Source organism: Paramisgurnus dabryanus, chromosome 1, assembly GCF_030506205.2.
Source record: "Paramisgurnus dabryanus chromosome 1, PD_genome_1.1, whole genome shotgun sequence".
NCBI lineage: Eukaryota > Metazoa > Chordata > Actinopteri > Cypriniformes > Cobitidae > Paramisgurnus > Paramisgurnus dabryanus.
In genome coordinates this window covers 33,290,465-33,315,074 of record NC_133337.1, presented here as the reverse complement: position 1 = coordinate 33,315,074, position 24,610 = coordinate 33,290,465, and the positions used below count along the sequence as shown (strand labels likewise).

Sequence of the window (24,610 nt, the reverse complement as noted above, 5' to 3'; positions counted from 1 at the left end):
AAGTGCCAGAGCGAAGACGGTCCGCGCGAGCCACATGGTTTTGCCCTGTTAAAACAAAGACGTGAATATGTTTACTATACGTTTCTTTAATGTTTAGCCTACGCTAGCTCTTAGGAAAATTAACCATCATTTTATTATAGTAAGACAGAGTGTTCCCATGTGTTTTGCGGATTGTTTATTAGTTTGCATTAGTAGTTTTATTACAGATATCATATTTGGTTCCTGTAATAAGACAATGATACATTTATCGTTATTATGGTTTAGAAATACCATAGTTAGTAAAACCACATATTTTAACTATAAAGTGTAGTAACCGTGCTTTTTTGCTTTGCCATTGTTTTACTCCAATAATTAGGCTAATATAGTGAGACAAAATTTATTTTTATGGTTTTATATAGGTTACTCAAATAAAATCATTAGGTTCCTAAGACTAAAGATAAACTTCGTGCGTAATGTGTTAGGCTACTTTATTCAAAACTTTCGTTAGCAAACTTTATAAAATGAATTTGTTTTGGCATGCAATTTACGCACAGAAGAATAGCGCTGAAAAGTGCATGGTTGCACAAAAGTACACAAAGATCTTACCTGCACAGTTTGGATGAGGAGAGCTGAGAGGTGAAGCACTGTTGGGACCACCAGAACTTTGATCTTGAATCCAAAGTGTTATTAAAAAGGCAAGCAACTCAACAACGTCAACTTACTGTCGCACTGATTCATAAGACCGATTTAATAGCTTTGATATCTCCCTGACTATGCATATACACAGCTTTAATATCCGCGTGGACTGTTTGCCCATTGGACGTGGATTTATTTAGTATAAGTCCAATTACGCTGCGGTCGTACGCCAGCAACAACGTCATATGTCTGTCATTTAATGGGATCCTCCCAGTAAGACGAGGCGGTGATTAATGCGCGCATGCATTATTATCGTATAAACCGATAGCCTACTTTGTTTTTAATATTTGATGAATGTAATGAGCTATAATGGCAATGAAGCCTGCAATTTATCCGACATACTGAGATGAAAACAAACATAAGCGTCATGCGCGGGACATTCAGCACCATGGAGAGCTCAGAGATGACGTATTATTCTGCACGTGTATATGTTTCATTAGTTTTCAGGGTTGATATAACAATTTTAAATGTGAGTCAGTCTGTGAATACGAATAAGTTTAAGTTTAGTAAGTTTTCCCTTCCACTTTATTTATTTGCAATCAAGAATTTTCAAGTTTAGAGGCCTTATTAAGCTTGTAAACATTGTGCGTTACACTAGATGATAATGTAGCTTATTTATGTTAAAGGACTTTTCATTAAATATTAAATTCAACAGGTGTTAAGCAGGTTTACATGTAATGAGTGCTTCAATGCACTGCAAGTCATTTTGGATTAAAGTACCTGCCAAATGCATAAATGTAAATGCACTCAGGAATCCCCTAAGAAACACTGTAAAGGGCGTCCTGTCCTCTGACTTCTCAATGTGCTGTAAATTGGACTAAAGCCCAATACACGGCACCCCATAACTGGGACATATGTAATGATCGAAAATCATGGGGACGCAAACGGCAAGCAGATTGGTTCGAGATTATAAACAGGTATTGTTGGGGGGATACAACTGGTAAAATGAAAAGAGATTCAATAAAAAGGAGAAAACACACAAAAAACTGATCATATAAGCCACCCACAAATTGCAAAACACGCACACACATTCTCCGCCTGCCCCCAGGAAACACTGTCCAGACACGACTCGACAAACACGGCTGAAGAAAAGCCAATATGGCAGCATTTATGCACACCACAGAGCCAAGCTCAAAGATCACTGTCCAAAATCAGAGGTCACGATGTGAAAATCTTCTCACGCACACACCTCCCGTCCTCCTTAAAGCAACCCATTCAAAAATACATGTTTAGGTCACTTTTATTAAATCATATATTATTTTTAAAAAGTCATTGTCCACCATAAACATTTCCTAACAGAGCTATAGTGCAAAATGAACCAAAGGTAAAGGGTAATAAAATGCAACTTTGACTAGGCCATGAATACAATTTATCATTATTATTATTATAAGAGACAGTTCACCCAAAAAGGAAAATTCTGGCGTCATATGAGGTTGAGCGGTAATGACAGAATTGTTATTTTTGGGTGAATTACCCCATTAATAGTGCATTATATTCTTGAAATCATGACCTCGGTTAACAAGCATAGAAAAACAGTAGTCATTGTAGAGAGTGTATCACTAAAACAGTGCAAAATGATGTGTTATAAACATTGTCAATTAAAAGTGTAAAAGACTGTTTTGATAACTGATATACATACAAAAATGTGCAAAAATATTATTTAAGTGGTATAAATGTTAGTTTACAATAGAATTTTGTTGTTAATAGCACGCTTTTCCTGTTCAGGATCCAGAATCTGTAAAAAAAGAAAATTATAATAGGAAGTAATTAACATGAATGACTGGTTTTTCTTTAAAAAAAATCAAAAAATTGTCCCTAGATGCCACTGGGGCAGAACCCCTTGAAAAGGTCCTAATATGTACAAATATACGTTTTGTAAAGTGGCGGCCAGTATGTACGTCTGAGGTACTTATACAAACTTTTTAGATGCAAATCTGTACTTTTTGCCCCAGGGACAGCTACATTTTTTCTGACAGTGTTTTTTGGCTCTTTACCTCTCCTACCCAGAACACATCGACCCTCACAGTCGTGTTTGGAGTTGAAGCGATTTCTATTCCCTCCGCAGCCACCGTACACGAAGGGACGACACTCTCCTGAATTTGCATAGTAGTACCAGAGCAGGACATATTCGGTGCAAAGTCCCTCAGACATGGGTTCAAGGCACAGATCTGTGGCCGGGTCTGCATTCAAAGAGGCAGCATTACATAATCAGTCGCTTAGCATTATTTAAAGATGCAATGTGTAATTTTTAAAGGATCTCTTGACAGCAATGCAATATAGCATACAAAACTATATTATCAGTGGTGTTCTTTACAAAATGACCTGTATTGTTTTTATAAACTTCGAATGAGCCATTTTTATCTAGAACCTTACATAAAAAAATTGCTGCCATGTTTCTACAGTAGCCCTCAATGCGCGTTTCATCCCTACATTGTCTCAGACGATGACATGTTTGTCTTGTGCAGCTACCGTAGCTTATCTTTGCGTTCGCAATTGAGGTTGGTTGCAATTCGCAAACTCACAGCTAGATGTCGCAAAAAACACATTGGACCTTTAACTACTTTCCTACACAGATTGGGTTTCTTTAGATATGGCTGTGAGCTATTGATATCCATGTGCCACTTTAACCCTTTCCCCACAATTGACAAGATATCTCATCATTTAAAAGAAAACATTTGAATAAAAAAGTGTTACTGATGAGGTTTTAGGGATATCTGTAATACCGCAATTATCCACTAGATGGCTAGATTCCCTAATTTAAAAAAACTGAAGCAAATTTTTGTTTTAATTAATTTTACAATTTAATGTTTTGATAATCGTTCTGAATCTGATCTCTAACAAAATTCCTTGACAAAAATGCAATAATTTCAGCTTTTTTGCTAAAAAAATATTTTTGAAGAAAAATACCCATATTTAAGAGTTTATAAGCAGAGATAAAATTAAACGGTTTTACCCGTTTGTTTGTTTGAAAGTAGAGGGTCTGTTTTTTATTTTATATATTTGTATGTTTATATATTTTTAGAAGAAAATTTTCCTTGAAGGTTTTTTTTTTGGAAACTGGCGGGCATCTTTAAAAAAAAAAAAAAAAAAAAAAAGGCTGGCGGCGAATGAGTTAAGGATGGGTCATATACAGTAGAATTACTTAACAAAAAAGATTACATTTTATTTTATCCAAAATCTTATTCTAAATCTCTTTTTTCTTCATATCTACATAAACATATGCATTTCTACGTAAGCATGCCTATGCACATGCACTTAAAAATGCCTCTTTGATCTGTAGATTAATTCTGGTCTTATCTGCTTTTTCTGTCTTTTCAGCAATTCTTATTAAACTAAAACGTGACAGAAATAGACAGTGGGTAAAAAAGACTTGCTTGCGTCTAATGCTTTGTGCTTTGGCGCCGGGGCCATTACTGTGCACCCCTTTGAGCCATTTTCCCGGACACATACCTAAAAATTCCACTGAAATCCCTTTTTATTCAGCGGCCAGACTTAATCTCAGACTATATTGCCTATGTGAGCAGTTTGTTGCTAAATTAACTTGGAAAAAGCACTTGGAGCAGCAATCAGCAGAGGACGATGTTGTCCTCTTTAACAGCGCACACACCTGTGTGGAGTGCACGTCTCTTCTTATATTCTCCTCCATCTCTCCGTGCGTCGGCTCCTAAGTGCAATAGGGAATCTTTGAATATATTTTAGATCCATATTTAACCATTAAAACAAGCAAAGCAATTCACAGACTCGTTGAAGAGCGTGTTAATAGGGATAAACATAGCAGAAGTGTTTATATAAAAATACAGTAAAAGTTTTAAGTACTGAGCCACTCAGCAGTAAATGTGGAGAAAATGCACTATAGTCCTATTTATCACTGGCTTTTATAGACCAGACAGTTCAAGATGGTCTGCTGGTCTAGGCTGATTTTAGTTAAACTGAGCTAAACACTAGCTTGGCCAGGTTGGGAGAGCAGATAGACAAGCTGGTTTGATCTTTCAAAAATAAAGGCCATGGGTTTCCATTCCAACCATGTCATTAACATTAAAAGTATAAATCTGCATAGCCTGTAGTATGTCTTAGATCTTAAAATACATATTTCTGGCAGCCATGGTCTGATTGTAATAGAGGAAAAATAATGCAGATTTTTCCAAGTGATATACACCCAGTGTGACACGGTGGCTTAAAATAACACAAAGAAGTCTCAGATGATCCACTAGACCATGCAGAACCTCTGTGCCTGACATCGTATCTATTTCCTGTAAGCATTTCCTGTTTTTCAGCATGTCGAGGAGAAGCGAATAATGCTTATGGATGAATGAACATATCTGCCAGATCTCAACATAATAAGATCAGCTTCTATGACTAATGCTCACAGAATGCTGTAACATTGCATTATTTAGTTTCTAATATAACTTTACTACGGTAAATTACAACGCATAGACTCATCGTTAATATATAAGGATGCAGTTGCACAAGAGAGACAATTTCGGCCCTTTCAATCTTCAAATTTCACCATCTACACCTTATAATTAGAGATGCACTGGTATATCGGCCAATAATCGGTATTAGTTGATAAAAGCAATTTTTTGCCCTATCCGCCGATATTTTAAAAACAATCATGACTGATATATCCTGTCAATCAAAAGAGAACAGAAAATGCATGAATTTGAGCTTTGTGCCTAGAAAATTTAAAGAAACATCACTATTTTAAAGTTTAATATTAATGGTCATTTAGACTTAAAGGGACACTCCACTTTTTTGAAAATATGCTAATTTTTCAGCTCCCCTAGAGTTAAACATTTGATTTTTACCTTTTTGAAATCCATTCAGCTAGTCTCCGGGTCTGGCGGTACCACTTTTAGTATAGCTTAGTACAATCCATTGAATCTGATTAGACCGTTAGCATCGTGCTTAAAAATGACCAAAGAGTTTAAATATTTTTCCTATTTCAAACTTGACTCTTCTGTAGTTACATCGTGAACTAAGACCAACAGAAAATTAAAAGTTGTGATTTTCTAGGCAGATATGGCTAGGAACTATACTCTTATTCTGGCGTAATAATCAAGGACTTAGCTGCCGTCACATGGCTGCAGGAGGCGCAGCGATATTACACAGGAGACGAAAATAGTTCCCTTAGTGACTTTAAATGCAAGGGACTATTTTCGGTCACCGCGTAATTAATATCATACAGTACACAATGTCACTACAAAATTGTCAAGTTTTAAAAAGGAAAAATATTGAAACTCTTTGGTTATTTTTTTGCGCGATGCTAATGGTCTAATCAGATTCAATGGATTAAGCTAAGCTATGCTAAAAGTGGTAGCGCCAGACCCATAGATCATCTAAATGGATTACAAAACAGTAAAAATCTAATATTTAACTCTAAAATGAGTATATTTTCAAAAAAGGAGAGTGTCCCTTTAATGCATGGTAATATAACCACCAAACTAATCAGTATATAGACAGATATCAGTCTGAATAATCGTCTACGGGTGGAAAATTTTTATATCTGTGTCTCAACTTATACTTTACTTACTCGTAATGTTACCATATGTTAATGTTGGCTCAGAATCAGAAACTTCCATATCTTCAGCCCACACTTTGGAGAGGGTTTGCATCAAAGGATGGGGAGATTCCTCAGCAACTCTCTCATCTCTCAGGATGCTACCTTCGTCTGGATCATTTGTATTCACCAGGAGGAGATAATTCTTACCTTTATGTATGAACATAACATGAACGGTTTTTATAAATTTGATAAAATATAACATGTATGAGAATGAGTTCTCCATGAGAGCATTGAGTAAGAGAGTCCACAAGAACACAACAGATGGTGGAACTCATGAGGTCCTGAAGCCACCACAACAGGGGCGTCCAAACACATGTACTGTACCATGAGACACAAACTCACAAAAACACACACTCCTAACTACCCACACACACATGTTAATGGATCACTGTTGTGTTTTTACTTCAGTGGACAGCAGTACGAGTTTGTGGGTTCAATATTTGCTCTTTACAAATGTGACCCTGGACCATGGGTATATTTGTAGTAATAGCCAACAGTAAATTGTATGGGGCGAAATTATTGATATTTATTCCAGAAATCATTAGGATATTAAGTAAAGATCATGTTTCATGAAGATATTTAGCAAATTTCCTAACGTAAATATATAAAAAAATTATTTATCATTAGTAATATGTGTTGCTAAGGAAATCACTTGTACAACTTTAAAGGCAATTTTCTAAATATTTAATTTTTTTTGCATCATCAGATTCCAGATTTTCAAATACTGTAGTTGTATTTCATCCAATCCTAACAAATAATAAATCAAAGCTTATTTATTTAGCTTACAGATGATAAATCTCAATTTCAAAAATTGACCCGATTGGTTTGTGGTCCCAAATGCACACACATGCATACAAACATACTTACCACACTTCACCACCACCTCCTTTGACACTAAATCCTTCACATCTTCCACCTGAACATAAGCAAAATTGAGAAAATATCTTGCATCTAGAAATGAGCATCTGTATATTAAAGAACTATAAACATACACTGAGTCCCGGCTCGCCTTTATCTCCCTTTGTGCCCGAGGCTCCTGATTCCCCCTATATAAAGCACAGCAGATATTAATAACATTAGAGACATTGTAAATGATAAACTGGAGGATGCAGTTATGTATCTGTAGATGCCTTATTACATCCAAGCCTCTAAGACCAGGAATTCCAGGCGGTCCTCTTTGACAGGCCTTTCCTCTGCCTCTCTTCCCCTTTTCTCCCTGGAAAGAAACGGACATCAAGCAAGTTCCGTCAGTTACGTTAGGTCAACACTGTAGGTTACACTAGGTGTGTTTATTGGAAAACACAGAACAAAGCTTGAGGCTACACTTTATCACTAGTGTTGCCAGATCTTGCTACGAAAAATGAATCCAAATAGAATTTCAATTTCTGCACGCAAAAAATCTTACCATTAACAGTAACTTACATTAGTGTCTTATTAAGTTAAAATTAAAACTTGCTCATAGAGTAAGTGGACCTGGCAACCCTGCTTACCTTTTATTGTAACACACTTGTCAGTAAACACAAAAGCGCACATAATGTTGTCAATATCCCAAAAAAGCTGTTGACGTACAACAGTCAAATGTACTAAAAGTTACATTTAAAATAATTTATTAAAGAGCACCCATTTTATTGCTAAAAAACAACGTTATTTATAACAAGTACGGAATATAAATACGTGTTTTATGGTTAAAAAAACACATTCTTTTCCACATACCGTACATTTTTGTACCTCCAGATTTCAATGTTGAAAATTATAACTCATTGTTTACTTTGGGGTTTGCACCTTTTGCATATCATTAACATGTACTTATACACACTTACACACCAAGGGAAATGTAAAAACGTGAATCGGACAATAGGTGCTCTTTAATAATAATATAATCACAATAGGCTACACAATATCACTAGTGTTGCCAGCTCTTGCTACAAAAAACCCAAATTAATTCAATGCTAATGAAAAGATCCAAAATTCCTATCTGTAACCTGCTAACTACAGTAACCAGTAATGCGCGGGTTGATCCAAAATGAGCAGGTGTCTGCGGTTACGAGTCATTCAAAAATATTTTTTATGATATTCGAGTCACCGTCTGTTGTTTGACATAAAGATGCCAATTAACTATTTTTAACAATTACTACTTTAAAAAAATGCGGGACAGGGATTGGGTCGGATACAATTTTTAATTTTTTTTGCGATCCAAGTTGCAGGCGGGTTGGTTGAAAACATTGGAGGGGTGTGGGTTGTTTATTCATTGAACCGTGCATCACTGACAGTAACTTCCTAAAGTGTCCCATTTAGTTGAAAAAATTATTCATAGAGTAAGTGGACCTGGCAACCCTAGCTGCTTACCTCTATAACTGTAACACACAATAAACACAAAACCGCACAAAATGTTGTCAATATCCCTAAAAAAAGCTGTTGACATACAGTGAAAATCGCAGTAATGTACCAAAAGTTACATTTGATTTCGTTTTTTAATAATCATATCATCACAATAGGCTACACAATATCACTAGTGTTGCCAGATCTTGCTCCAAAAAAAGGGCCAAATTAAGTCAAAAACTACTTTAATTCCTGGAAAATGCAAACATAAAGACCGTAAAAAATCGCTAGCAGTAACCAGCAACTTACTATTATATAACAGTAACTTCCTAAATGTCCAATTTAGTAAAAAAAGTGCTCATAGAGTAAGTGGACCTGGCAACCCTTATTAACTCTGGTTTTATTGTATCACATTATTAATAAACACAGAAACACTAAAAATGTAAAATGTTGTCAATATCCCAAAAAAGCTGTTGACATACAGTCAAAATCGTTGAAATGTAGAAAAGCATACATTTGGTATAGATCATTAATAATAATATGTTACAATAGGCTACACAATATCACTAGTGTTGCCAGATCTTGCAACAAAAAAAGGGCAAATTAATTTAAAAACTATTTTAAATCCTGCACACTGCAAATGAAGACAAAAAAAATCGCTAGCAGTAACCTGCAACTTGCTGTTATATTACAGTAACTGTGTCCAATTTAGTGTCCAACTTAAAAAATGCTCAGACTGCCTGCTGGCAACCCTTCTTACTTTTGGTTTTATTGTAACACACTTGTTAATAAACACAGAATGTTCCCAAAAAAGCTGTTGACATACAGTCGAAATCGGAGAAATGTAAAAAAATACATTTGATTTAGTTCATAAATCATAATTAACATTGCTGATATGTTAATATCATCAATGTTAATTATCTCCAAATATGTTACAATCCATTAAGATAATGATCATTTGCTAATTCTTAGCATCTTTTCATGTTATTTTTTTTATTTTTGCCAACTACCGCTCACCTTTCCTAAAGATAGTCCAATGTTTCAAACCCCTCTCCCTTCCTATCAACATCAAGAGATGCCTAATTGTGGCTAAAGGCGGCTTAAGCGCAGCGTTTGGTTTGATAGCTCGAATCTTCATCCCTGCAGAAATAGCAATGCTACCCCTTTCTCTGTACCTCTACCTCTACATCGGTTTCTCTCAGATAATTAGGGACTTGTCCTCCTCCGTGAGATTGAGATATATAGATGGCCATAATTACTGTACGCTGGCTTGACTATTTATCCGTCTCCTGGGAATCTGATGAATCACTTACAAACAGAAAAACTCAAATCTTCTCTGTATCATTCTTTGATGTGGAAAATGTAGGTGAATGGTACCTTTGGTCCTATTTCTCCTTTGGGCCCAACTGGACCAGGCCGACCCGGAGAACCGGCAGCTCCAGGTGCACCAGAAGATCCCTTAAATCCGGCGAAACCTGGAAAACCAGTTGTCCCCTGCAGACAAATGGGTAAATACATAAAAAATACAGGCGATACAAGGAATAGCAGAATAGGACAGTTAAACTTTGTCATGCTAGGTTTTGAAGTCAATGTAATATATATATATATATATATATATATATATTGTTGTTGTTGTGAAACCACAAATACTTAAAGGTGCAATGTGTATATTTTAGAAGGATCTATTGACAGAAATGCAATATAATATACATAACTATATTATCAGTGGTGTATAAAGACCTCACCGTTTTTATCTACATCCCCTTCGCGGGTCGCCATTTTGCGGTGCCATGATTCTACAGTAGCCCTAAATGGACAAACTGCTCTACAGAGAGCATTTCGTCACAATGTTATCTCAGATGATGACATATCTAGCGTAGCTTCTCTATGCGTTTTCGAAAGGGAGGGGTGAGCGGTGGATTGAGCAGCTGGTTGCATTTCGCGATCTCACCACTAGATGCCGCTAAAATCTACACACTGCACCTTTAAACATTTTTAAGCTGCAATCGGTAACTTTCACCTGTATCACCACCTCTCTTTCAAACATAAAATTTCAGGTTATTTAAAATAAAGATTACGTGTGTTGACGTCAAATGACATGAATTTCACAAAAATTGGTCCTTTTAAACTACAGTAGTATCAGTACAAACCTTATCCCCTTTCTGTCCAGGAGCTCCATCAAGGCCATTCTCACCACTATTGCCTTTTTCTCCCTAAATAATAACACAACAACTAATTATTTCCCTCACCATAACACCATGGAGTAACATTGATGTCAAAAACTCTTATGTGGTGCCTGACCTTTCGTCCTGGGATGCCATTTAGTCCAGGAATGCCGTGTGCTCCGGGGTCCCCAGAGTCACCCTTTGTGTTACCGTAAAAAAAGGTTCTCAGTGATTTATTTAATCCACTTTCCTTATTTAAGATGATAATTACAAAAATACCCGTTCCCCATCCAGTCCTGGGCTCCCAATACGTCCAGGGAAACCTCTGAAGCCCTGCAGGTATTGGTTGTCTGTTTAGTATGTACACACCAACATGCATAGTTAGAGACAGATGAGAAGATGTGTTTACCTTCTCTCCTTTAATTCCTGTATCACCAGGTAAACCAGGATCACCTTTCTCACCCTAAACACAAGCACATTTAAAATTGGACTGAAAATCTTTCTTTATTCATCCAATCCTCGAAATAATACACTGCTAGCGAGAAAGGTTAAGAGATGATTTACGTTAAGAGATGATATAAATTCTCACCTGATCTCCCTTTCGACCCTGCAGGCCCATATCTCCCTTTTCACCGACCTCACCATCCAATCCATCCCCTCCATTTCGACCCTGTGACAAACCTCATCAGCAAGATCTGACAAAATTACCCAATACTGGCTTGTTTTAAACCATGGTTGGGTAGCAGCAACAACCCAGCATTGGGTAAGTTTTTATTTTTATGGGTACACAACACATTGAAATATTGTACCCCAACATTGGACCTCTTGTGTGTTCAGTTCAATATTTACCCAGCATGGGATAAAAACAACACAGCACTTTTTTAGAGTTGTTATAATAATCCAAAAAGTGCAAATATTGTGGAGCAATTCAGCACTAAATCAGTAGCAATAGGCTACTATACCTTTTCTCCATTGATGCCTGACTCCCCTGGATCCCCCTGAAAAAAGATTTGTACCTTTATTTACAAAAAGCTCAATAAGAAAGATTTAGTGATATAACATTCCAAACAGTTAACCGTGTCAGTTTTTACCTTTTGCCCAACTGGACCACGTGCACCAAATGGCCCCATGCCCCCTTTGGTACCAGCCTCACCCTTCAGGCCCTGTATTTACATAAAACCAATGTTAAAAAATGCTTTTGGTCCACAGCCATGAATGATATCTTCCTCTGTGAAATACCTTTGCACCAGGTGGCCCATCTTCACCTTTTTCTCCTTTATCTCCATCAAATCCTGGAAGCCCACGCTCACCCTGAAATACATATTAAAGATGACACTTGTGTCCAAACTGTGTACACAACTAGTTCTACAAGTTAACATATTTTTACTATCTTGAAGCAGCTGCCATTGTATGGTTTGGGGAAATGCACACTTTAGCATATTTAGGCCTGCCATGTACAGTGTACATCAACATATATCTGTTGTTTAAAGGTGCAATGTGAGACTTTTTGAAGGATCTCTTGACAGAAATGCAATAATATATACATATATATTATAAAAAATACTTTTATTTTGTATGAGATTAATCTAGATTAATCTATGACCAGCCCTTATATATATATATATATATATATATATATATATATATATATATATATATATATATATATATATATATATATAACTGTATTATCAGTGGTGTAAAAAGACCTGACAAAATAAACTGTATTGTTTTTATTACCTTAGAATGAGCCATTTTTATCTACATAAAAACGTGGGTCCCCTTGCATGGAAGTCGTCGTCATGTTTCTACAGTAGCCCTATATGGACAAACTGCTTTATAGAGCGCATTTTGTCACTACATTGTCTCAGACGATGACATGTTTGTCCTATGGCAGCTATCGTAGCTTTACTATTCGTTTAAAAAAAGAGGGGTAAGCTGTGGACTAAAATTGGTTGCAATTCACAGCCTCACCGCTAGATGCCGCTAAAAGTCCCACATTGCACCTTTAATTTTAAACACCAACATTTAAAGGCGGGGTGCATGATTTTTAAAAAACACGTTGGAGTCGGGCAGAGTACCAAAGCACACTTGTAGCCAATCAGCAGTAAGGGGCTTGTCTTCTAACCGACATCGTCGCCTGGATTGCGTATGTGTTAGGCGGGTCAATCAAAAGAAGGTCCAGATTCCATTGGTGTAGGGGCGTGTTTGTTTAGGTGATTTCAAATGTCAACATTGGCTTTCAGAGATCATGCACCCCGCCTTTAATTTATACAGATAATCTATGTGATATATTACAATGAAATAGAAATTAAAACGTTTTCTTACTGCTTCTCCTTTAAGGCCTTTGAATCCTCGTGGGCCTGGCATGGAGAGTGGACTCCCCTACAAAGCCAAAATAATCATAATAATAATAATAATAATAATAATTCAGCAGTTAAAGATACTAAATCAGCACAAATCAGGTATATAATATATACTTATTAGGGATGCAGCAATACAAAATTTCTGTGCCGATCAACGCTGTCAGAAAAAAAGTACAAAATTGTTAGACAAAGTGTACAAAACTGTACCTTATAAAAGGTTGTGGTACCCTCAAAAGTTCATTTTTGTACCTTTATGGGTATACAACACATTGAGATCTTGTACCTTTGGGGTCCTATTGTGTACCTTAAGGAACAATTTTGTACCAGTTAAATTTTAGGGGTACAAAACAGTACCTTTTAAAGGTCCTTAATAACTCCTAAAGGTACAGTAATGTAGGCAAAAAGGTAAAACATTGTATACCTGTAAAGGTACAAAATGAAACCTTAATGGGGTCGCACACCGGCTGCGGCGCGCCGTTCTAAAAAAATCGAACACATTGTTTTCTAAGAGTATACGCACACCGGCGCCGCCAGGTGGCGCCTGTCCGCGCCGCCCAGCTGTGACTCAGGAAGTTGCTCAAATCCCTGTTGCGCCACACAGCGCCACTCACATAGTTTAACATTAAATAACATCGTATTTGTCCCAAATAATTAACGAATAACATTTGCTGCTAACGTATATTTTGCATTTTTAAGTAGACGTTATCTGACGAAGCTCGCGGTATTTAATGTGCACTTCCGGTTTACAATACCTCCGAGTTGTCCTAGACGTGACTCGACGCGGCGCTGAGCTGAGCGGCCGGTGTGCGATGCCCTTTAGGGTACCACCCCAGCGACAGAAAATTTACAGTTTTGTACCTTTTTCTCACAGTGTACCGATACCAGTTTAGCTTTTCACCCCCTGTTTAAAATTATAATGTTGTGAAATCCTAGAAGTGCAGAGCGTACAAAGTGCAATATTTGTCATTGTGACCCAGTTGGACACAGTACGCGTTCTGATGCATTTTTCGACCCACTTTTGATTGCCAGGATATCATTAGCCTGATCATCAATGCTTTTTTAACAAAAGGTAGATATAAAATAGATATCTGTCGATACCAATTATATGTATAAGCCGATATCGGTGCATCCCTTATACTTATATTTTAATAGTGTTTTATAATATACAGAATGTATTTCTATCATTTCTTTTTCTTTTTTATATACATTTGTTTATGTCTCTATATTTTCTGTATTGCTGCTTTGCAACAATTTTGAATAGCAAAAAAACAAGAATAATTGACTTGTTCCTACCTTTTCTCCTCTGTTCCCAGTGACACCTTTGTCACCCTGTCAATCAAATAATTTTGTCTTTTTTAATTTCTTAATCAAAACATTTAAACAAGAAAAACAAATTAATATACGTGACCCTGCCTGTGAAAACCCAGCTAAATAAATTCTTTACATAAAATCACAAAAGGTTTGTACAAAAACCTGTGTACGATATCTTTAACATTGAATGAATTCAAACTTTGATGGTCCTATTCTCATAATAAGATAAGTCTTATAATATGAGAATTAGGCCCAATCCCATTACCCTTTCCCCTTACCCCTACCCCTTAGTTTTGCATGTTCATGTGAGAGTAAGGACCAATTGGGATAGCCCTTTTGCTCTCGTGAACGTGCAAAACTAAGGGGTAGGGGTAAAGGGAAGGTGAACGTGATTTCACCAAGTAGGTTGTGATCAACATTTTCATTAACCAATCAGATTGCAGGATTAGGATTAGTTTGTATGTTAGATTTAGGTTTAGGATTGAGTTAGGGGCTTTTAAGAAATACTCCTCAAACTATTATTTCACAATAATTTGAGGGTTTCAAAATTGTTAGGGTTTGAGTTAAGGGTAGGTTGGGGTATCTTTTATTAAAACGTTGATCCAGGATCAACAAAAAATGTTGATCCAGGATCACATCTTACTTGGTGAAATCACGGCGACCGTGACAGAGAAAAGGGATTATCTGGATTTCACAGATAGGGTCACACATGTCTTTTTATTAAATGGTGAGCCACTTGTAAAGTTGATTAATGAATTATAAAATTCACCAAACTTGTGATGTCATATTTTATAAGAACGCAGCATATGTTGCCATTTGCGTGCCGTCAGAAACATTCAGAACTGACGCAGATTGTGTCTGCGTGCGGAAAGTGCTGTACACAGCAGTTTCATCTGAGGAAAGATCGCCTTAAGATACGAAAGACTCGAAGAGACAGTCGATTGAAGGCACGGCCACGTCAATACACACGAGAAGCCCTGTCAAAGCTGCCTATACATCTTTGAGCTACAGGAAAAGACACTGTCAAAGTTGATTTGGCTATTAAAATTTAAAGCCCATCAATATTGTGAACTTCTGAATGAAAACCAAGACGGGTAAAAATAGCATCTCACCTTTTCTCCTTTCACACCACTGAGGCCTCTAGGACCCTTAATGAAAGTGAAAACCAAGAGATGCATCAAAACAGGACATAGTCAATGAATGAGGGACATTTTTCTCAATATCGTCTATTAGAAATAGGTCTATGTTTAATCTGCTAGTAATAAAGAGTCTATCGAATTAAATATGACTCACCATTAGTCCTGGAGGACCTTTTGTACCATCAATGCCTTTGGCTCCCTGATAAAGTTACGAAACGGACTATTTGAAAAGTTGATTTATTGACTTGCCACAAAACATAAAAACTTTCCAGTTTTCTTAATTTTACAGTAGTTTGGACAATAAAAATATGTCAGAATATTACCCTGCGACCTGGTAGCCCAGAAATTCCTCTGTCACCTGGTTCTCCTGGTATACTGTCACCCTTTAAATAACAGATGCAACTTTATGTTTATGTAACTTTATGCAACTCTCATGTTGTTACAAACCTGCATAAATGTCTTTGTTCTGATGAACATAAACAAAGATATTTTGAGGTAAAAAAAGTGCTAACCAAACCAATCAGAGGCCCCATTATCTTCAATTTGGAAGTCAATGGGGCCTCTGATCAATCTGGTTACAAACATTCGGCAAAATATCTTCCTTTGTGTTCATCAGAATTTGGTAACAACATGAAAGTAAGAAAATTATTATTTTTGGGGTGAACTATTCCTTTAATATGCCAAACACCTGTTAACATTACAAACAATGACTTACCTTCTCACCTTTGACCCCGGGAGGGCCAGGTGGACCCTGTCAAGAAGAATAGCAATATCTTAGTTCATTTTAGTCTTATTTTTTTATTCACATGCTAAAAATCACTTATCCAGGAGCAGTACCAGCTGTCCTATGGGACCGGATGCACCTGGAGGGCCTGGTGAGCCATTTTTCCCTCTTCTTCCGCTCTCACCCTATAAAAAAAATCAACAAAAACACAATTAATTTGTAATCAGTTAAATGTATTGAATGTTACACAACTCACAAGCATATATAAGTTAGGGTTATCACCTTTCTACCCATTTCTCCAGGGTCACCCGGTTGGCCTCTTAGACCCGGTGTCCCAGGGATTCCAGGATTTCCACGGATACCTTGGATGCCCTGAGCTCCAGGTGGTCCTGGTTCTCCTGGTTCACCCTGAGCAAATAACACTTGAAAGATTATAGATCTAATTATTATAAAGATAATTTAATAAAACACTGCATTTGAAGGGGCGGTTTCCTGGACAGGGTTTAGTTTAATCCAGTTATTTTAGGACATTTGAGTAGTTTTTACAAACAAACCTTACAAAAACTATACTGGAGTACATCTTGAGATGAAACAATGGACTGATATATGTTAAACTATGTCAGTGCAAGGTGTTTTGAAAGCAGCTCAAACATGCACTTTAGTCTGGGATTGGGATAAGCCCTGTCTGGGAAACCGCCCCTTAGGGTTTTTAGTTGATCTACTCTTTTTAAAAAGACTAAAAGATCATTTCACTGTATTGATAATGTGCATATCTTCAAATATCATTAATTACTCAGTCAACCTTTTGTCCTGGTGGACCTGCTTGACCATTGGGTCCACGGTGTCCAGTTCCAGGCTCGCCCTAAAACAGAAAAAATCTAATGAAGTAGATCATTGAGACTACAACCAAAGTCTTTGTATTAACATAAAGCTTAAATTTTTACCTTTTGGCCTTTCTCTCCAATCACCCCCTGTGCAAATACACAAATGATTAGACACACAAAGCATTTATCATGGCATTATCAGAATACCCAAGTTATCAGGAAAGTCATGCTGCATCAGCACTACATAACTAACAGAGGAGCATTAATAAAGACATTACATTCATATCAAGCACAGAGGGGTAAAAATAGAATTTGGGGACATTAAAGTGAGCGACAGGGTCGCTACTGAAATTCCGCCCACCTGCTTTGATTGACATGAATAATTTCCCAAAATTGCAAATGAGGAGGCGGAAATTGTCATGTGTGTGGGTGGGACGCTGTCCAATCAGGGAGCGGGTTGTTTATCAAACAGACTTTGGTTACGGAAACGCACAGATCTTAGTCCCTAATAAGAGCTGACGAGAACATGGGAAGGTACTAAAAATAGCTTTATTTCTATGATGTGAGATAATGAAAAGCTGACTAACCTTAGGGCCTGGTTTTCCATTTTCACCTTGAGGCCCCTTTAAATAAAGAAAAATACACACACTTTTTTATTTTCAGTCACATCTAATATAAAAACACAATTAAAATACACACAAACACACATACCCGGTTGACGGCATTTGACAGGTTCCATTTTGAGGGGGACATTCTACAGACATATTGGTTTTAATACTGTAGAAACTGTATTTCTGTAAAAGTAGAATTCTATTCCCTTCCACTAACCCAGTGGCTCACAAACTGGGGAATGCGAGATGGTGCCAGGGTGGGTGCACGCAAAAGGTCGTAATGACGTCTAATGTAACCTCGAGTTGACATCAAAAACAAATGTCGGCCTGACTTCCAGCTGTAACTTCGGGTTGACATCAAAAAACAACGTTGGCCTGATGTCCCGATGTAACGTCGAATTGATGTAAATAAACAACGTCGGCCTGACTTCCAGATGTAACGTCGGGTTGACGTCAAAAACCAACATTGGCCTGACGTCCAGTTGTAACAACGAATTGACGTAAATAAACAACATGGGCCTGACGTCCAGATGTAAGGTAAGTTGACGTCAAGAACCAACATATGCCTGACATCCAGATGTAACGTCGAATTGACGTAAATAAACAACATCGGCCTGACTTACAGATGTAACGAAGAAATTGACGTAAATAAACAACGTTGGCCTGAGGTCCAGATGTAACGTCGAATTGACGTAAATAAACAACGTCGGCCTGATGTCCAGCTGTAATTGTCGGGTTGACATCAAAAAACAACGTTGGCCTGATGTCCAGTTGTAACAACGAATTGATGTAAATAAACAACGTTGGCCTGAGGTCCAGATGTAACGTCGAATTGATGTAAATAAACAACGTCGGCCTGACTTCCAGATGTAACGTCGGGTTGACGTCAAAAACCAACATTGGCCTGACGTCCAGTTGTAACGTCGAATTGACGTAAATAAACAACATCGGCCTGACTTACAGATGTAACGACAAATTGACGTAAATAAACAACATTAGCCTGACGTCCAGATGTAACGTCGAATTGACGTTAATAAACAACGTCGGCCTGACTTACAGATGTAACGTCGGGTTGACATCAAAAACCAACATAGATGTAACGTCGGGTTGACATAAAAAAACAACGTTGGCCTGACGTCCAGATGTAACGTCGGATTGACGTAAATAGACAACGTTGGCCTGACGTCCAGATGTAATGTTGAATTGACGTAAATAAATAAACGTCGGCCTGACTTTTCAGATGTAGAAGGAAGTTGACATCAAAAACCAACGTCTGCCTGACGTCCAGAAGTAACGTCGGGTTGACGTCAAAATCCAACGATGGCCTAACGTCCAGATGTAATGACAAATTGACGTAAATAAACAACGTCGACCTGACTTACAGATGTAACGTCAGGTTGACGTCAAAAACCAACGTTGGCCTGACGTCCAGATGTAACGACGAATTGACGTAAATTAACAACGTTGGCCTGACGTCCAGCTGTAACGTCGGGTTGACGTCAAAAACCAACGTTGGCCTGACGTCCAGATGTAACGACGAATTGACGTAAATAAACAACGTTGGCCTGACGTCCAAATGTAACGTTGAATTGACGTAACTAAATAAACGTTGGCCTGACGTCCAGATGTAACCTTGGGTTGACATCAAAAACCACCGTCGGCCTGACATACAGATTTAACGGCAAGTTGACATCAAAAACCAACGTCTGCCTGACGTCCAGAAGTAACGTCAGGTTGACGTCAAAATCCAATGATGGCCTAACGTCCAGATGTAATGACAAATTGACGTAAATAAACAACATTGGCCTGACGTCCAGATGTAACGAAGAATTGACGTATATAAAAAACGTTGGCCTGACTTCCGGATGTAACGATGAAATGACGTAAATAAACAACGTTGGCCTGACGTCCAGATGTAACGACGAATTGACGTAAATAAACAACGTTGACCTGACGTCCAGATGTAACGTCGAATTGACGTAAATAAACAACGTTGGCCTGACGTCCAGATGTAACGACGAATTGACGTAAATAAACAACGTTGGCCTGACTTCCAGATGTAACGGCGAGTTGACATCAAGAAATAATGTTGGCCTGACATACAGATTTAACGGCGAGTTGACATCAAAAACCAACATCTGCCTGACATACAGATGTAACATCGGGTTGACATCAAAAATCAACGTTGGCCTGACGTCAAGTTGTAACATCAGGTTTGGCATCAAAAAACAATTTCAGCCTGACGTCCAGCTGTAACGTCATATTTGACATAAATAAACAACGTTGGCCTGATGTCCAGATGTAACGTCGAATTGATGTAAATAAATAAACGTCGGCCTGACATACAGATGTAACATCAGGTTGACATCAAAAATCAACGTCAGCCTGGCGTCAAGTTGTAACGTCGGGTTTGGCATCAAAAAACAATGTCAGACTGACATCCAGATGTAACGTTGAGTTGAGGTGAAAAAACAACGTCAGCCTGACGTCCAGATGAAACATTGGGTTCACATCAAATAAAAAACAACTTCTGCCTGACGTCCAGATGTAGTGGCAAGTTGACGTAAAAAAAAAACTACATCAGTCTGACGTCCAGATGTAGCGGCAAGTTGACGTCAAAAAACAACATCGGCCTGACGTCCAGATGTAACGTTGGGTTGACGTCAAGAACCAACGTCAGCCTGACGTCCAGCTGTAATGTCGGGTTGACGTCAAGAACCAATGTCAGTCTGACGTCCAGCTGTAATGTCTAGTTGACGTAAATAAACAACGTTGACCTGAGGTCCAGATGTAACGTCGAATTGATGTAAATAAATAAACGTTGGCCTGACATACAGATGTAACATTGGGTTGACATCAAAAGTCAACGTCAGCCTAACGTCAAGTTGTATTGCGGGTTTGGCATCAAAAAACAATGTCAGACTGACATCCAGATGTAATGTTGAGTTGACGTGAAAAACCAACGTCAGCCTGACGTCCAGATGAAACATTAGGTTCACATCAAATAAAAAACAACTTCTGCCTGACGTCCAGATGTAGCGGCAAGTTGACGTAAAAAAAAACTACATCAGTCTGACGTCCAGATGTAGCGGCAAGTTGACGTCAAAAAACAACGTCAGGTTGACGTCCAGATGTAACGTTGGGTTGACGTCAAGAACCAACGTTGGCCTGATATCAAGCTGTACTGTAAAGTTGGGTTGATGTCAAGAACAAACGTCAGACTGATTTTCAGATTTAACGTTAGGTTGATGTCTTTTGTCTGATGTATTAGGGCAGACTGAATCATTTACTAATTTGTTTGATTGTATACTGCACATTGACGCCTCCTTTGCATTAACTGCCCATAAAAATGAAAGACATTTGTTTACAAAATTTAACTATACTTAATTGCCTTTAAGATTAATTACTTTATTGTTTTTTTTCATTTGTAAATCTGGTTTAAAATAAATAGTTTTTTAAAATAAATATATTAAAGGAATTTGTCAAGACAAAAATGTTGTTGCTATCTGTGTATACCACAGCATATCATACCTTTTTGCATGATTATATAACACTGTAGACAGACAGATAGATCAGTGCAGATTGTAAAGCCCAACACATTCTTACCTTAAGATAATCACAATGGGAAATATGAGGGCCAATGTCTTCCTCTCGGTCCACCTCGCCCATCCTCTCTCTCTCCATTTTCTCTCTTTGCCTTTCCCATTCTATTCTTTGTCTCTGTAACTGTCTCTCTCTCTCCTCCTTTTCCTCCTGATCCATCTCTCTTTCTCTTTTCAGTTCTTCTTCTCTTTCTCGTTCCAGCTCCACCCTTTCTCTTTCCATCTCTAGTCTCTCTCGCTCCCTCTCCATCTCAAAGTCTTCCTCTATTTCCTCGCTACCCGTTTCATCATCACCATCACCTGAACTGTATTCTTTGGTTTTAGTCATTGTTTCTCTTTCCTCCCAATCCCAATGTCCTTCACTCCCTCTTTCTTCTTCCCTTTTCTTTTTATTCTTAACATAGACATCTGCCTCTCTCTTCCCGTATGTCTCTGCCACAAGCTCAGGGTCTTTGTTTTCTTGCTTCTGTTTCTACAAAAAGTGATAGAAAAACAGTCACAAAGGCTTTTGCACTCTGTCACAGAGCTCTTGTGTAAAGACAACGGTTATTTAGATAATACATTTTAGAAAACCTAGAATAAAATAGAAATATGTACCTGATCTGTAATTATGTAATTATGTACACAAATGCACAAACCACTAGTATATACACAGGGCATGCAATATTCATTCAAATGTTACTAAATAGTGTACATATTTCCAGAAACTGCTACTTAATTCCTATACAATAAATATTTCAAATCTGTATTAACTTTTGCACTTGCTCTTTGTTGCACTTTTGTTTTCTTGCTCTTTTAATACAAGATTGACAGAAGCATAGGCAGTGTCATTTTCTTTAGGGGATTACACTCACATTTTGCTTCCTTTCTCCTTGTGCACCAGATGTTGACCGCTAAAAACAAGATGATAGCATTATTTAACTTTCTTTCTGACAATCCAAAGAGAGGTCATTCAAACAGGACCACTAAATGTGACACTGGACCACAAAACAGCTATAAGTTGTATATTTTAAGAGTTTGGTTCCAAAACGCGATAAACGCCATTAAAAAAAAAAAAAAAAAATAGTTACAGCCAAAATCAGTATTGTATCAGGTCAGTAAAAAATAAATAAATAAAAAAATTTATTAAATAAAGTAAATTCTTAATTTTACGCAAAATCCGATATCTGTCGTGTTATTCTGTAATCTTTTCTCACTTTTTTCCAAAACGTGATAAACGCCAGTCCACCTTCTCTGCAGAATGCAATAAATCAACAAATTACAGCGCACCATTCCATGCATTGTAAACAACAAATCTACTTTGTACTTCGTGACCAACAAACAAACAAAATATTACTTTAATGGCATTGATAAACCTGTGGTGGTTTCTGTGACGGGAAAGAAACGTAAGCCATCAAAATCTAATAATTTATAAGAAAAATGTCGGCTGTTGCTTGTTCTCCCAACAGCATCAAGCTTCTGTCATGCTAACACATTGACCCCAGGGGATCTTATGAAAAACTTTACATTATTTTATGCCAAGGCAACGAAAATCAAGCAGGACTAAAACATTTTACAGCTGATCTCTGTCAAAAAAGTTCTGTGACAACGTCCAAAGTATAACAGCAGCAATGACAGTGTTCTTAATATGACAAAGTAAGTGTTTTTATTTATGTTTATTTTTAATCGGTGTATACCACTAGTCAACTAAATGAATATAACATGGCAAAGATGAATGCACATTTATATAATGTTTCAATAGATTTATAGCATTTGGAAAAAAAAACTTGTCAGGGATTTATTGCATTTTGCGGAAAAAATAATCAGTTTTTATGATAAATCTTTGAAAATCAAATTATGGATTTGAATTTGTAATGTTATTATAAACTAAAGATGCTATGTGAAAGTTTGCAACAGAAAATAGTAGTTTTCATCTTGTCACTTTCTTGGTATAGAAACACATTTTTACCCAAATTAGTCAAAATGGATTTATTGTGTTTTGGAACCAAACTCTCCATTTGTAGCAATAGCCAACATTGCACTGTATGTGTCAAAATTATCGATTTTTTTAAACACCAAAAATCATTAGGATATTTAGTAAAAGATCATGTTCATGAAGATATTTTGTACATTTTTCACTGTAAATATATCAAAAATGTATTTATCAGTCTTATGTGTTACTATATGTGTGCTAAGAACTTAATTTGCACAACCTCAAAGGTGATTTTCTCAATATTTAGATTTTTTTGCACCCCAGATTCCAGATTTTCAAATCGTTGCATCTCAGCCAAATATTTTCCTATCCTAACAAACCATACATCGAAGGAAAGCTCATATATTCAGCTTGTATCTCAATTTCATATAATTGACCCTTATATGACTGTTTTCAGGGCTCCAGACTGCCCCCAAATGGTGGCATTTTGCCCCTAAAATTTGAGAGCGTGCCACTGAATTTTACATCCAGTCGCACATGTGCAACAAGTAAATTTGACCTTTTTTTCCAAAAGTTCACAATAAAATGTGATACTGAATTTGAAACAGCACATTGTACTTTCTGCATCTCATTAAAGTATTTATTAGTAATACAGTGGAAATTAGTAGAAATGTGAATATTTGGTTAGCATGTTGATTTACGGTGTGTGCCCCTAAATTTTCTGGTTGCGCCCCTAAAATTTTCAGTTGGGGGCCACTGTGCTCCTAGTGAAAAAAGTTAGTCTGGAGCCCTGGTTTTTGTGGTCCAGTGTCACAAATATGTAGGCTGTACTTTAACTCCATTCCAGTTTTATTACCTCATCTTCTTGTTTGTAACGCCTTTGTCCTCCTGGTGCTCCAGGCATGTAGGCCTACAGAAAATTTTTTGTCCTACATTTTTAATTTGCAATGCACTCAATGTATTGTTTTATGTGAAAGATAACAATACAGTCAGTGGACAGGTATGGCGGAGATGTCTTACCATGTGATGGGGCCAGGGGGCGCTTCTCCTCACTTTAGACCTTGCTCCTGCCAGGCTATTTTTGGACAAGTTCCCCTGTTTTCAAACAGTATCATGAACAAATGTGGTGCTCTCTCTCTCTCATCCCCTAAATGCTAGTTCATACTGTACCAATAACTTTCAACAAACGATAACTTTTAGTGGCCCTGTTGATGTTAACCCTGTTGATATTTGTTGGGTATGAACTTGACAACAACAGTCAACTTTAAAAATGTGAGTTTGGCATCATTTGGAAATGACTTGGCTTAAGTTCAAAGGATCATTTTAATGAAGCAATAAATGAAAAAAAAAATTTTTTTAAATTGACATCAATTTAACATATCTGATAATGTGCTATCTAATT

At 37.2% G+C, this 24,610-nt stretch overlaps 1 protein-coding gene across 4 annotated transcripts in view; it reads right to left on the bottom strand.

Annotated features, from left to right (window-relative positions):
• Positions 1-1,537: 1,537 nt before the first annotated feature.
• The window catches only part of col7a1l (collagen type VII alpha 1-like), a 96,365-nt gene continuing 73,292 nt past the window's right edge, over positions 1,538-24,610 (bottom strand). The window contains exons 81-111 of one of the 4 annotated variants that reach the window (XM_073814666.1): positions 24,229-24,303; positions 24,065-24,118; positions 22,151-22,189; positions 21,301-21,768; positions 17,671-17,706; positions 17,204-17,230; positions 17,062-17,121; positions 16,542-16,667; positions 16,373-16,444; positions 16,251-16,286; positions 15,859-15,918; positions 15,690-15,734; positions 15,509-15,544; positions 14,379-14,414; positions 13,048-13,104; positions 11,959-12,030; positions 11,811-11,882; positions 11,682-11,717; positions 11,309-11,389; positions 11,129-11,182; positions 10,999-11,052; positions 10,856-10,918; positions 10,705-10,767; positions 9,932-10,048; positions 7,374-7,451; positions 7,228-7,281; positions 7,103-7,151; positions 6,206-6,382; positions 4,283-4,339; positions 2,679-2,855; positions 1,538-2,410 (exon numbers count right to left, since the gene is read on the bottom strand). In XM_073814666.1, coding sequence (XP_073670767.1) covers positions 2,397-2,410; positions 2,679-2,855; positions 4,283-4,339; positions 6,206-6,382; positions 7,103-7,151; positions 7,228-7,281; positions 7,374-7,451; positions 9,932-10,048; positions 10,705-10,767; positions 10,856-10,918; positions 10,999-11,052; positions 11,129-11,182; positions 11,309-11,389; positions 11,682-11,717; positions 11,811-11,882; positions 11,959-12,030; positions 13,048-13,104; positions 14,379-14,414; positions 15,509-15,544; positions 15,690-15,734; positions 15,859-15,918; positions 16,251-16,286; positions 16,373-16,444; positions 16,542-16,667; positions 17,062-17,121; positions 17,204-17,230; positions 17,671-17,706; positions 21,301-21,768; positions 22,151-22,189; positions 24,065-24,118; positions 24,229-24,303 — 2,445 coding nt within the window. In that variant the 3' untranslated portion in view covers positions 1,538-2,396. Of the gene's footprint in view, positions 2,411-2,669; positions 2,856-4,282; positions 4,340-6,205; positions 6,383-7,102; positions 7,152-7,227; positions 7,282-7,373; positions 7,452-9,931; positions 10,049-10,704; positions 10,768-10,855; positions 10,919-10,998; positions 11,053-11,128; positions 11,183-11,308; positions 11,390-11,681; positions 11,718-11,810; positions 11,883-11,958; positions 12,031-13,047; positions 13,105-14,378; positions 14,415-15,508; positions 15,545-15,689; positions 15,735-15,858; positions 15,919-16,250; positions 16,287-16,372; positions 16,445-16,541; positions 16,668-17,061; positions 17,122-17,203; positions 17,231-17,670; positions 17,707-21,300; positions 21,769-22,150; positions 22,190-24,064; positions 24,119-24,228; positions 24,304-24,610 lie in introns of all 4 variants that reach the window. The other 3 variants (XM_073814667.1, XM_065289680.2, XM_073814668.1) reach the window with 3 other exon arrangements.